The 13,385-nt window shown below is 53.6% G+C and overlaps 1 protein-coding gene across 5 annotated transcripts in view; it reads right to left on the bottom strand.

Annotated features, from left to right (window-relative positions):
* Positions 1 to 13,385, bottom strand: part of FLNC (filamin C) — an 81,725-nt gene that overhangs the window by 7,473 nt on the left and 60,867 nt on the right. For 2 of the 5 annotated variants that reach the window (XM_073002414.2, XM_073002413.2), the window contains 12 exons: positions 12,106 to 12,207; positions 10,867 to 10,966; positions 9,752 to 9,892; positions 8,305 to 8,433; positions 8,021 to 8,194; positions 7,424 to 7,585; positions 6,629 to 6,832; positions 5,715 to 5,867; positions 4,667 to 4,789; positions 3,521 to 3,763; positions 1,081 to 1,350; positions 596 to 733 (listed from right to left, as the gene is read on the bottom strand). In XM_073002414.2, coding sequence (XP_072858515.1) covers positions 596 to 733; positions 1,081 to 1,350; positions 3,521 to 3,763; positions 4,667 to 4,789; positions 5,715 to 5,867; positions 6,629 to 6,832; positions 7,424 to 7,585; positions 8,021 to 8,194; positions 8,305 to 8,433; positions 9,752 to 9,892; positions 10,867 to 10,966; positions 12,106 to 12,207 — 1,939 coding nt within the window. The remainder of the gene's footprint in view (positions 1 to 595; positions 734 to 1,080; positions 1,351 to 3,520; positions 3,764 to 4,666; positions 4,790 to 5,714; positions 5,868 to 6,628; positions 6,833 to 7,423; positions 7,586 to 8,020; positions 8,195 to 8,304; positions 8,434 to 9,751; positions 9,893 to 10,866; positions 10,967 to 12,105; positions 12,208 to 13,385) is intronic. The other 3 variants (XM_073002416.2, XM_073002415.2, XM_073002417.2) reach the window with 3 other exon arrangements.

Genomic DNA, 13,385 nt, shown 5'->3' with positions numbered 1-13,385 from the left:
TATCCATTTAGTATATACTGGAAATCAATCTAGGGAGAGTAGAGGGGTTAACAAGGCTGGAGTCTCTGACTCCAAAGGGGGGAGGGTTTAGTTTAAATGGAGGGGTTAGTTAGTTTTCCTCTTTTTTTTCTTGTATACGTGGTCTGGTTTTTTTCTTTTGTCTTTTTTTCCCTTCTCTTTCTTTTTCTCTCTCTTTTCTTGTGTTCCTATGGTTTTCTGTATGTTAGAAAATTATTTTAAAATAAAACAAATAAAACAAAACAAAACAGCCCTTGCGATGAAATGCCAAAATACAATAAAGCCATTTGCAGCAACAGAAGACCAAAATAACTTTGCTTTATGCTCCGAACAGATACGGAAACCATATCCCATGAGGGTTCGCCTGGGTACTGTTCTATTTTTAAATGATCTCTTTTTAAATTATCGTACACTTTCTTCCTCCCCCCCCCCCCCTTGATCACTGCAGGATCTGCCTTCTAGAAATGGAAAGGTGGGGAATGGCCTCTTTTCCAAAGAACGAAAACAGAATCCACCAAGCAGCCCTTGGGCCTTTTTCTCAAGGATGCAACCCTAAGTCAAGCAGGAGTCCTCTTACCTGGTTCCTGGACAATGTAGGAGACGCCGCAGGATCCGTCCTTCCTGTCCTCAAAGGCGATCTCCGCCTTGCTGGGTCCCTCGACCGCGATGGAGAGACCGCCAGCTCCAGCTTCCCGGGTCCATATGCTGAACTCAGCTGTAAAAGAAGGGGGAAAGAGGCTGTTCGTCCCTGGCCTGCCCAAACGCTCCCCAAACGGGTCCAGCCCCTTCCTGGTCTGCGCAGGGCTGGGGTAAGGATCGCATCAGTCTCAGGGGGGCTCCTGGCCCCCCGTTCTGCAGCCCCCTGCTTTGGGGGAAAGGGACCAGAGGAGCACCTTTCGGAAAACACAAGTTTCGCAGCAATACTCGTACACAACTCAGCTCTGTGTGTCTCTTAACCCGCTTCCCTATTTTTCTAGCCCCTCTTCGGAAGAAGGCTTGTGATGAGGGGGGTGCCTTGGCTGGCTACCTGTTTCAAGGTGTGACTCCAAGCCCGGCTCTCACCTGGCACTCCGGCGACGCCTCTGTCCAGGCCAGGGCCTCCAGCCCGCACCTTGTGGGCGCCTCCTTCCCCCAGTGGCCCCACGGTAAACTGGAAGGGGCTGCCGGGCACATGCTGGCCGCGATATTTGACGTTGACCGTGTGGGGGCCCATCTCCTGTGGCACGAAGCGGACGGAGTAGGCGCTGTCTTCTCCCTCGATGATCTCCGCCTCGGACATCTTCCCCGACGGGCTGGTCACCTGGGCCGTCATGGCCTGTAAGCCAGCCTCACCTGAACCGGGGGAGGGAAAGCCGAGGTCAAGGGAGCGAAGAAGGGCCTCCAATTCTTGCCTGAATCCTACCATACCCTTCACTAGTGAATGAATGCAACCCGGTGCTTTCGCCAAGTGGCGTGAGACACTCATGTCATGTTCCATCAAACAGACAAAAAGCATGCTTCTAGTCCTCATGACCGTAGAGACACGTTTCCAGGCAAATCAGCAGCATTGGATGGAGGTTTTAATGTCACCGAGGAGTCTTGGTGCCATTTGCAATACGGGAGACGGACACGATCGTGCAGCTCCGTCCAACGTCTTTTGGTTTCAAACTAGATTCGGGTCTGGGAGCTGTAGTGTGAAAACACAGCTTGGCACCTCCCTGCCTCAAACCTCTTCCATCCCTTCATCCCTTACTCCCTATGGATCACTCTTTCTGGAAATGCCCACAAATTATACCAAAAGTTGCCTAGCAAACTTTTGCCATGAATTATTGGGGCATTCGTTTTTCATTTTCCTGCACTGCTCACAAATCAACAGTTCATGCCTGAGGAAGAGATTTTTTTTTCACCCATGAAAGCTTGCATACACTGTTTGACTTTTGAGCTGTCTTAAGGAAGGGGTTGCATTCTTCTACGTCCCAGTTATACAGAAAACTAAAGGGTGAAGGCTGGGATATTTAAATGGAGAATTCCATGCAATTGAATAGCCATTCAGAGTATTTAGATGCACAAACACAAACATCTCTATAACATACTTTTTTTTTCCAAAACAGGCCATAGTGAAATTATTGTGCAGAAGATCTAAGGAGCTGCAAATCCATGCAGAGATACGTGTTCCGTGGGGTAAGAGGAATGATCTCCCCATTTCTCCCTGTACCCTCTTTCCCACAAACAGCTGAGGTCTAGATTCCTCTTCTTCCTGCTTTGAACTGCTCAGCTCTGCTGCCATTGCAGCATCTCCCTCTTATCTTAACGGCAATCAAACAAAGCTCCCTAAGAGTGGAGGTTGCCAGAGGAAAGGAAAACTCAGCACATCCAGTTACTTAACTTGGTGATCAAGGTGACCTTTGCTAAACCTGAGTGTCCACCAGGCAGGCCTTCAAGAGAGCTTGACTCTGAGTTAATCAGGAAACCAGAGGTTGAGTAAATTGGCTTCTAATGAATCCCTTAAGCTGTTCCTCTGCCAGCAAAGTGTGAGGGACCTCTTTAAACAGAAACCGGGACAAAAAATGTTGTTCATAAACCTATTCCTTTCTGAATTACATCACTTGGCCTCTGGACATCTCAGCCTTTGAAAGGGCTTGGAGTGACCAGAGTATGTCAGGAATCTACCCCTTCCTTATCCTGCAAAGGGCAGATTTAGCCCTTAGGGATCAGAGGTTCCTATGTCAGAGAAACCCAGACCTAGAATCCTAGCATCATGGCGTGGGAAGGGGGCCTCTGAGGTCACAGAGTCCAACCCCCTGCTCAAGACCGGAGTTGAGATCAAAGCAGATCTGACAAAGACGGTGGACCCATTTTCTCTTCAATGCTTCTGGCGCTGGAGGATTCACCACCTCCCACTTGAGGTCATGGGTTCTGTTGTCGTACTGCTCTAACCGTTAGGGCGTTTTTCCTGATATTCAACTGAAATCTGGCTTCCTGTCACTGGAGCCCGTTGCTGCATCTCCTGCACTCTGGAAGGATCGAGAAAGGATCCTGCCCCTCCCTTGTAAGAATACCTTTCAAGGATTTGAAAAGTGCAATCTTATCACCCCTCTGCCTTCTTTTCTCAAGGCTAAACAGGCTTTCAGCCTTTCCTCCTAAAGCTTGGTTTCCAGTCCCCTGATCATCACAGAATAGTGACGTTGGAAGGGACCTCCGAGGCCATCCAGTCCAACCCCCTGCTCAGTCCTCATCCAAGCAGATCTCCCAGGGCGTTGTCTAAGTTTCTGCCCTCCTGTGAACTTGGTCCAGTTTGTCGGCCTCTTTCTCGAAGCGTGGTGTCCAAAACAGAGGTGGCCCCGCCAGCGCTGAAGAGAGGGGGACCGGCACCTCACACAAAGGCCCCTCGCCATGCAAACGCCCCCCGGCCACGCTCTGTCCTCCCATGCGAATTCCATGCTCCCCACACTGTGCGCTCCCCGTGCTCCCTCCCTCCCGATGCCAAGGCACACCCACGGCACACCCGCCAAGGCCGACGCACCCTCCTGGGTCCGAGTGATGCTTCCGAAGGAGCCCAGGCTCTCGCGGCCCAAGAAGTCGCCGAAGACGTTGGCGAAGGGGTCGCCGCCCACTTGCGTGGACTCCTCCACCCGCACCTCTCGCTTGGTCTCGCCGCCGCGTGTCTTGCTGATCTCGGTCCGCTCGGTGCGCGTGTAGGTGTGGCTGCTGCGCGTAAAGGTGCGCGTCAGCCTCTCCTGGGCAGAGACCATCTGGAACCAGTTCCCTGCGCCAGCGGCAAATGGCGGCCGAGAGGCAGAAGAAGACGAGGAGGAGGAGGAGGAAGAAGAGCAGGAGGAAGAGGGGGGAGGAAGAAGAGGAGGAGGAAGAGGAGGAGGAGGAAAGGCAGGTTAGAAAAGGGGCCATGAGGAAGTCCAAGGGGTGGGGTGGGGTCCCTCTGAGGCAACCTGTTCCCGGGGGGAGGGAAGGGACATTTCCTTCTCCAGAGTGACAAATCCATACCAGTAACTACAGACAGCCCTTGCTAAGGGGCTCTGCAGCCTTGCCAGTTTTAAAACAGCAAGTTGCCAGCCCTCATTGTGGCAGGTGGGTTGAGAGTCTAGGGAGTTCTCTGGTCTTCAGACTTGGCACTTTTCTGTCTTCCCAAATCTCCCACCGCCCTTCATATTCTTCGCGGTCCCTGGTCATCTCCCCCTCCCTAAACCTCCTTCCTCTTCCCTTTGAACCCCGCAGCTATGCCTAGTCGTGACACGGAACGTGATGCTCTGCGTTGTGCGGCCACTTGACAAGCTGAACAGCGTTTACTGATGGTTCAAACTTCCAATGGTATTCTAAATCTGGAGGGAACATCTATTTGGGGCCCATTGGGTACCGAGGTCTACCTTGAGCAGCGTTACCCACCCTAGACATGGGCCAACGCGATTTTACGTTCTAAGAAAGCTCCCTTTGTGTCGGGTTTTAAACCTGTTTCGAAACGTTGGCCCTCCTGATCTGAAACGCCATCAGATCTTGGATTTGAGCAAAAAAAAAAAAGCCTTGTTTTCCACTCTAAGTCTGGACTTCGCCCAAGACAAACGACGTGAAAAGGAAAGGAAGGAGAGAAACGAGAAAAGAGGAGGGCGTGGAAAGGGAGCCCGAAGAGGCCCCAAACACGGCCGCGGGCCCTTACCTGGGATCTTGAGGTTGAGATCGCAGGTGCTGCCGATGGTCGCGATAGACGGGGCCTGGCGCCGGCGGGTGATGCTCTCCTTCATCCGCCCCTCGCCCGTCACCTTCACCGTGAAAGGACTTCCTAAAGGGGGGGGGAGAATTCAAGCCCACATTGCTGAGGACCACGCTTTGCTAAGGGTTGCTTTCCACACCCCATCAGGACAGAGGGGTGGGGAACCTCTTTTTCCTCAAGGGCCACAAGCCCATGGCAGGCAAGGTGCCCCGCAAAGCCAGACTGGCACTTTCTCCCTTCCCTCTCTTCTGTTTTTCTGCCACCCTCTCCCCAAAGGTCTGGACGGCTCCCTCCATGTGCCTTGCAATGGCTGCAACCTAGAACGATGATGATGACATGCCGTCAAGTCCATGGTGACTCATGGTGAACCTTTGCTGGGTTTTCCAGGTCGAGAAGACTCGGAAATGGTTTCCCCTTCCTTTCTCCTCTGGGGCCATCCCAGGACAGTCCTCCTTTGACCCAAAGCCCCCCAGGCTGGCTTCCCCCCCCCCAGGAGGCACAGAAGGGAAACCGAAGTCCCAACCTCTGGGTCCACAGCCAGAGTCCTCACTCGCTGAGCGACTGCACCCTAAATCTAAGAAGTGTCACTTTTAAAACATTTCAGCTCCTCGGCTTCCCGGCGTGATGCTCTTGCGGTCCAGGGGCGTTCACGTTTCCAAGTTCTCCTCTTTCCAAGACGACGGGTCCCACTGGGTCGTCTCCAAAGAGGAATTTTAGAGGGCTTTTGTCGGTTGCAAACCAAAATCTTTTTGCTACCAAGGATGGGCAGACTGCATTCCCCCCCCCTCGCTCGAAAAAAGGCAGGCGTCAAAGGCCTCTTCCTTGAACACCGGATTCATCCCTTGGCTGGAGAAAAGGAAGCAGGGAATCCAGACCGTGGGAAGAACAGACGAGGCTTGCTGGTGGATTGGGAGAGAGAGAACTGGCTGTTCTGGGCGGGAGAAAAGGAGGGAGAGAGAAAGAGAGAGAAAAAGAGAGAGAGAGAGACCCCCACCTGGAACATGCTTGTCAGCAAACTTGATGTTGATGATATAGTTTCCGGGCTCGGTGGGGCAGTACGTGACTTTACAGGTTCCGTCCTCCATGTCCTCACAGTTGATGTCCACTTTGCTGGGGCCTTCGATGGAGAGGCCCAGACCGCCGTAGCCTGGCAGAGGAGAACCCAAAGGGCATCAGAGCAGCAAACAAAAAGCATCTCTCTCTCTTCTCTCTCTTCTCTCTCTTGCTTCCCCTCTATTGTTCCATTTTCTAAATATTTCAAACCGTTGAGCCTCAGCAGCATATTTTTGGGAAATGGGTCCCAAGGAGCAGGGAAAAACATATGCTGATTTTTTAGTCGAGAAGCGGGGAGTTGTGGTTTCTTGAACAACAACTCCACATAACTCCCCCTTCCCCCAAAAAAACCCCAGCAACGTGGGAGGTCCTGGGAGTGGCCAGTCCAGAGGCACAAATTGGCATGCCTCTAATTTCTAGAGATGGTAGGGCTCCCATATCTGTGGCATCATTATATGCGGATTCCCTTATCCACGATCTGAAAATATTTTTAAAAACTAAAAGAAAAAAAAATCCTAGAAATAGATATTTCCAAAGGGGGAATGAGCAGAACTGGCCACCAGAGGGAGCCAGAGACCATGCTATGCAGGGTGTTTGCTATAATCCGTGTTTTCCAGCCTCCACAGGGGCGGGGGGGGGGGGGTTTGAACCGATCCCCTGCAGATACGGGGGGGGGGGTCCTTCTGTGTATCAGCACAAAGTGAAACACACACATCCCTGTGGTCTTGAGTTTTCCTGGCCTTGCAGGCAATACGGGATGTGGGTTCCCTGCCCTCCATAGGGAGGAATGTGCCCTTTTTGGTCTCCACCACTTCGCCTCCTGACACAATCAGCCGCCATCCGGCTTTCCCTCACCTGCGGTGCGCGTGTCGACGATGAATTCGGACACCTCGAATGTGCGCCCTTCCACAAGCCCCTTGCCGGACACTTTGACTTTGCTGGCGTCGCCGATCTCCGACTGGCCCACCATGATCTTGAAGGGGCTGTTGGTCACGTGCTTCCCGCTCTTCTTGACGCTCACCACGTGCTCGCCTACTTCCTTGGGAGTGAACGAGATCCCTGCGGGGGGGCGAAAAGGAAGGGGTGAGGGTGGAGCCACATGGTCAGAGGGACTTGCTTTGGTCATCTCGTCCAAGACCAGAAATCTCTCCCCCACCCCGTTCAAGGGCCAAATGATGGCATGGGAGGATTTCAATAAGAGTGGTTGCTCCACCTGTGAGCGGTTCAACAACTATTAGTGCACTTTGTGGTTGTCCAAGGAACTCAACCGCACTTTAAATCAAATCATGAGACAAACACGGAATCTGCATGCTTTGCTCTCACGAGGAAATGAAAAACGGCTCTTGAAGGTGCAGCTCCAGTGGGGGATAAGGATGAAAAGGGCTTTTACACAATGAATATTAATGATATTTTTGTGAGACACATCCCAGATGAGGATCATATATTTCCCTTTCCACCCTCTTTACATCTGACCCTGAGTAAGGACATACACACCCCGGTGTTTTTAGAAAGATCATGAGAAGGGGTACCCAAAACAGGCTGGTGTGAACGCGGACTACGAGATCACGCAAATATTCGGTATAAACCAGCCAAGACTTCTACCTTTTCTGCGGATTCCCAACCCCCCTGGTGCAACACAGGCTTGCTCACCAATGTGCCGATTCGGCAGGCGCTTGAGTAAGCAGGGCTCCTCGTTGCCCGACGGCGCCCGGATGCTGGCCGTCAGCAGGCTCAGGTCACTCTCTGTGATCTTCAGAGACACGTCCGTGGAGGTGCCCACGTTCAGCTGGGAGGTGCGCATGGAATCGTCACCTGAGAAGGTGGAGAGCAAGCCGTCAGAGAGCCAGGCTGGTGCGCAATGTCTGCGTCTCAGCTGGTGCTCGGAAAGAGCGTGTTAATTTCACGTGTTAACATTAACATCACGCCATTTGCATTAAACAGGAGGACGAAGCCAAACGAAGCCTCTGAAGAATCCGTTGGAAAGGGTGGTTTTCTTTGGCAGTTAAACGTGATTCTCAAAACCCCGCTCTCCGACGGAGGTGGGTGCCTCCTTTTAAGTGCGAAAACACGGGTTCTGACTTTACCGGTCTTCACTCTAAAACATTGTCTCCAAACTCGGGTTCCAGTCCAGGAGCAGAACGAGAAGTGATGGAGGATGGGGTGGGGTGGAGGGGGGGGAAAGCTACAAGGAAGCAGGAAGGACGGAAGTTGGAGGGAGGCGTTACCTGGGGCCCTCGAAGCCCTCACCTGTGATCTTGGCCGTGAAGGGGCTTCCCGAGATGTGCTTATCGTCAAAGCGCACGATGATGTTGTAATCGCCAGGAGCCGTCGGCAAGTAGGAGACGCTGCAGGTGCCATCCTTATTATCCTTGCAGGAGATCTCGGCCTTCGACGGACCCTCCACGGCCAGGGAGAGGCCCCCTGGGAGGAAGAAAAGATGGCATGAGCAACGTGCAGATGGCACGTCACGATTAGGCGTGACCCAAGCACGGTTACGGGCCCGCCGCCTCCTCCCTGCCCTCCAGGCCCACCTTCGCCGGCATCCTTGGTGATAATGGTGAACGTTGCCGGCTTGTTCACCATCCCGTGGCTGAGCCCTGGCCCATAGGCGCTCACGTGGCGGGCGTTGATGGCATCCACGTAGAACTGGAGCGGGCTCCCTGGATGGAGAGGGAGGGAAAACAGAAACGGATCACCGCCCGGAACAGCCATCTGCTTTCATATAGTCAAAGCTTGGAAAAGGGACGTTACTTAATGACCGAAAAGACTAGTGCCAAAAAAGAGGAAGCTTCACTACGCTGTTCTTCCCATCTCAACTAACCTGTGTTCCCGAAAATAAGACCTAACCTGAAAATAAGCCCTATTTTTCAGGATGCTCATCACAGAAGCCCTACCCCCAAAAGCAAGCCCCAGTTAAGTGAAACTCCGCCTTCCACCCTTGTGCAGCAACCAGAAGAAGAGGACAGGACTCTATTGGAATAAACGTAGATGGCTGTACATGAAAAAAATAAAACATCCCCTGAAAATAAGCCCTAATGCATTTTTGGGGGGCAAAAATTAATATAAGACTCTGTCTTGTTTTCGGGGAAACACGGTGGTAGCATGGTCTCTGTCTCCCTCTAGTGGCCAGTTCTGGTAACTTCATAATTAGAAATATATAGATCTATAAATGTTTCTTTTAATTTTTAAAATATTTTCAGATTGTGGATAGGCGAATCAGCGGATACTGATCCCAGGTAGAGAATACTCAGAAGTGGTTTGCTCTTCCCTTTTTTCTGGGGTGGCGGGGTGTGTGTGTGCTCTGGGACTGTGCAGCCTGCCCAAGGCGACCCAGGCTGGCTGATCTCCTGCTAGGCAGAGCGGGGGAATTGAACTCCCAACGTCTGGCTTTGCAGCTAGAGACCTAAACTACTGAGCTGTCCAGCCAGCACAGATAGACAGACAGACAAACAGTCAATCAGTCAGTTGTGGTCAATCACTGACCACTGACCACTGCATGGAAAAAAGCCAATTAGACGAGCGGCATTTTCCCCCCACAACCTCACTGGGCCATGAGGCAGGGTCCTCACCATCCCTGACGGCCTCAGGCATCAGAGGGCCCAGGGACGGCCACTTGGCCAGCCTCGCCCCCTCCCGAATCTCCCGCCTGAGGCCACTGCCCCCACTCTGCCTACCGGTAGGGCCCACCTCCAGTTCAACCCAGCACCGATGCGCTGGGTGGGGTCGCCGGATCCTCTCCCTTCCACCCGCTCACAGCTGGCCTTCCAGAGCAGGACCCCCACAGGGTGCAGAGCCCCAGCGGGTGATCCTTTTGGGGTCCCTCAAGAACCGAATGGGGCATCGCGACCCTCCTGGGTTCTAAATTGAGCTCATTTTCAAAGCCTCAAGACCAGTTTGGATCCCTGCAGGGACAGCGGAAACTGTCGGGAACCCTCCCTCCGCCCGTCTCTCTCTCTCTCTCTCTCTCCGTGGGCCCACCTGGTATGTGGTTGCCGTCGTATTTGATGTCCATCTCGTGCAGGCCCTTCTCCACGGGGGCGTACTTGACCGTCACGGTGCCGTCCTTGTTGTCGGTGATGTGAGGCCGGGCCGTCTTCCCAGAAGGCATCCGGACCTCCCCTGGGCAGGGAATGAAAAGACGGAAGACGGTAAGCGGGAAGAGGAAGGGCCGACTCCCACCCTCGCATGGAGGGGGCCCAGCTTCTCCTTCTCCCGGGCTCCCTGCCAACCGTCTCATGGGGGGGGGGGACCCATTTTCCTAGAAAGAGCTGCTGCCCTGCAGGGAAAGTCAGAGTGGGCGACCCCTGTACCGACAGTGCCAGGGAGCCTGGACCCACAGAGACCTGTCGGTGTCCCATGGCACTGTGGTTCGACTGCAGTACTGCCACGGAGACTCCGCTCACAACCTGAGATCAATCCCTGCACATTCATGCCAAGCAGCTCAAGGTTCACTCAGCCTTCTGTCCCTTCAAGGACGGTCAAAGGATGCCCAGCTCCGGGGGGGGGGGGAGGGACAAGTTGTTCCTTGCACAATGATGTTGCTAACCACCCAGAGAGGGATTTAATTCTGTAAGAGGAATGAAGGGCATTCCCAAAGGGGAGGCTAATTAAACTGTGGGATTTAGAAGGGCGTGTGTGCTTGAAGACAGGGAGGGACATAGGGAAAGGAAAAAGCAGCACCCACTGGGCCCTTTCCAAGAGGAGTTCTTAACCTTTTTTGGGGGGCAGGGATGTTTTTTTGAGGATCCAATGAAAACAAGAAGTCCCCCCCCCCGGAGAAATGCATGTGACCCCGGACACCCCTCCGCAGGGTCTGTGCACCACAGGCTGAGAACCTCTCCTTTCCAAACTGGATTTCCAAACTTTCCACGGGCGGTTAGTCCCCTTTTCCCCGCTGTAAAACCAATTGCCTAAAGGATCCAAAGGCTTTTGTTGAATTCAACCCCATGGTGCCACTCTGGCTCTCTGTGTGGCCACCTTCCACTCACCCCCACCCCCACCTCCCACATATCACCCCACGGTCTCTCTTTCTCTCTGGCCCACGTCCACACACCGCCCGCCCACCCGCCTGGAAGGGGGGCTTCCCGCTGTACCTGTGATCTCCCCCTTCTGCACCGTGAAGGGGATGACCAGGTTGAAGGGCCGCAGCATGGAGTCCACGCTCTCCGGAGGGGCGACGGGTTCGTCTGTAGCCTGGGGAGAGGGGGAAAGGGGGGAAAGGGGTCGGAGTCGGAGAAGAGGAAACAGACAAGGAGGGGGAAAGAGGGGAAGAGAGCGCTAAGTATAGGCCAGGAGGAGGCGGGGGGGGTTGAAAGAGCATCGAAGGACAAAGCAGGTGAAAATCACAGAGCAACATCCTCCAGAGAGTGCAAGGGGGGGGGAAGCTGGCTAAAAGGGAGGCACCGAATGGCAAGAGAAAGGGGATAGTGACAGAATAAAAACACCCTCAAGGTAGGGGACTCAATGTGGTGCCCAGTGGCAGGGAGAAGAGGGTGCCAGCAGGAACAGAGACGTCCGTGTCGGCCCAGCGTCTGCCTGCCGCACCAAAATATTTGGGAAAGGTGTGTCTCAACAACACACCAACGGGCAGGGACGCTTGGGAGTTTGGGTTGAGACGGCAGCCGCCCGCCCGGCTCCTGTTCTCGTCGTCTGCCGCACAGGCACCCTCGAAATGGGCATCCTGCGATGGCTCAGTGGTGCCGCTCGGCGTCCCAAGCTTTGGGACATCCCAGGAATGAAGCTGCGCCCTTCGAACTGGATTCCAGGAGCGCCCCTTGCAGGCAGACGCGGCCCAAACCGGAGCAGCCTCAGGGTGCTCGGCTCTGCTCGGCTGAGGTCCCGGAGAAAAGCCGGCCAGTTTCGTACCCAGATCTGGGGCAAAGGCTGGCCCTCACGCCTGGCCTCCATCAATGGCCTTTTGCACATCCCAGGGGTTGCAAAAACAAAAACAAAACCCCAAAAAACATACACTCTATTTTATTTTTTTATTATTTTGAACAGTCCGTTGTCCTCCCACAATTCCCACATTATCCAGCTGGGAGATTCTGAGAGCCAGAGTCCAGAAAAGCACGTTTGCCACCCTCTGCCTCAAAATCACCCCCCCCCCAAAAAAAGAGGTTAGCATGGAGGGGTCTGGATGGAGGGGGAAAAAACCCCAAGGAAATGCAGACACCCCACACACACACAAGCCTATGGGCCCTCTGTCTCATGAGGTTTGGGGTCAGAAGAAAGGATTTTCCCTCCCCAGAGAGCTAGAGAGAGAGAAAGAGAGAGAAGAGGAAGTCAGCGGGAGCAGAGGACAGGCTAAGGGGCCAAGGACGGGCTCCTGGTACCCAGGGCGGGGGGTATCCGCCGCCAGCGTGGTGCGCCGGGAAGGACGGGTGGAGCTGCTCGGTGTCACGGGGCTCCTCGACGTGAGGGATTGTGTCACAAGCCTGGGTGGGAAGGAAGGGACACCTCAGCACGGTGGGAAGAGAGTACCGAACGAAGCAGCAAGGGATCGCACTGCGCCCGTGGAGACACACAACAGGCAGACAAAGAGCCTGGGCTGTTTTCCCCCCGACTACTTCCAGATTTGGACTCTCAGGGCTCCCTCTTTCCTCCTTCTCCCTCTGATACGGCTTTCCATTCCAGCTTCTCCTTTGAGAAAGAGCCGCCCACAAGCCTGCCTGCACAGAAGCCACCACTAGGGGGCTCCTCCGCCTACGTTTAGGGCTCTTTATATTTTGGCACTATCGATCAACAATTTGAGAAATTGTGACATTTTCTTTCTTTCTTTCTTTCTTTCTTTCTTTCTTTCTTTCTTTCTTTCTTTCTTTCTTTCTTTCTTTCTTTCTTTCTTTCTTTCTCTCTCTCTCTCTCTCTCTCTCTCTTTTTTTTTTTTTTTGCCCCAGACGGATCAGTTCTTTTCAACGGCCACACTGGGACACTGGGCCCTGTAAGGAAAAAAAAAAAAAAAAAGCCAGACAATTCCAAACAAAGGCTGGGTCATGCAAACCCAAAGGGTGTGAGGAAAACCTTTTGGAGCCACGTTTGTGGCCACGAAGGGCGCCCTCCGACGAAAAAGGAGGAAGCGGTGCAGCTGTTGGGCAGCGAGGCCGAATCTCGGGGGGGGACTCTGTGAGCCGCCCAGTGCTTGCTGGGCCACCCCGCCTTGCACTGGAGGAAGACCCTGAGCAGGGGGACCCAGGGGCTGATCCCTCCGGGCAGAAAATCTGAGCAGGAAGGCAGTTACGTCCCCACCCAAAGCCAGGAGCCGGTCAGGGTGAAATCTGGGACCCTGGAGAGTCATTGTTTAAACTCCTGCCAACGCTTCTCCATTACACATGAAAACAGCATGCACACCCTATGACTACAACGCCAAACAACCCCAACACACAATCTTTTCTGTTGCATCATGTCTAAGAGCAAGCTAAGTTGTCTAGAGATGCAACTTGGGTCGCAGTGGTTCAACTGCAGTACAGTAAGGACCCCCTGTATCCACGGAGGGTCAGTCCTACATGCGCCCCCCCCCCCAGCAGATGCTGAAAAAAGTGGATTATAGCAAACACTAAACCTAGCATGGTCTCTGGCTCTCTCTAGTGGCCAGTAATGGTAACTTCAACTTTCAAAA

Source organism: Pogona vitticeps, chromosome 5 (assembly GCF_051106095.1).
Source record: "Pogona vitticeps strain Pit_001003342236 chromosome 5, PviZW2.1, whole genome shotgun sequence".
Taxonomy (NCBI): Eukaryota; Metazoa; Chordata; class Lepidosauria; order Squamata; family Agamidae; genus Pogona; species Pogona vitticeps.
Note: the sequence above shows the minus strand (reverse complement) of the source record. Positions and strands in the feature narration are given on the sequence as shown.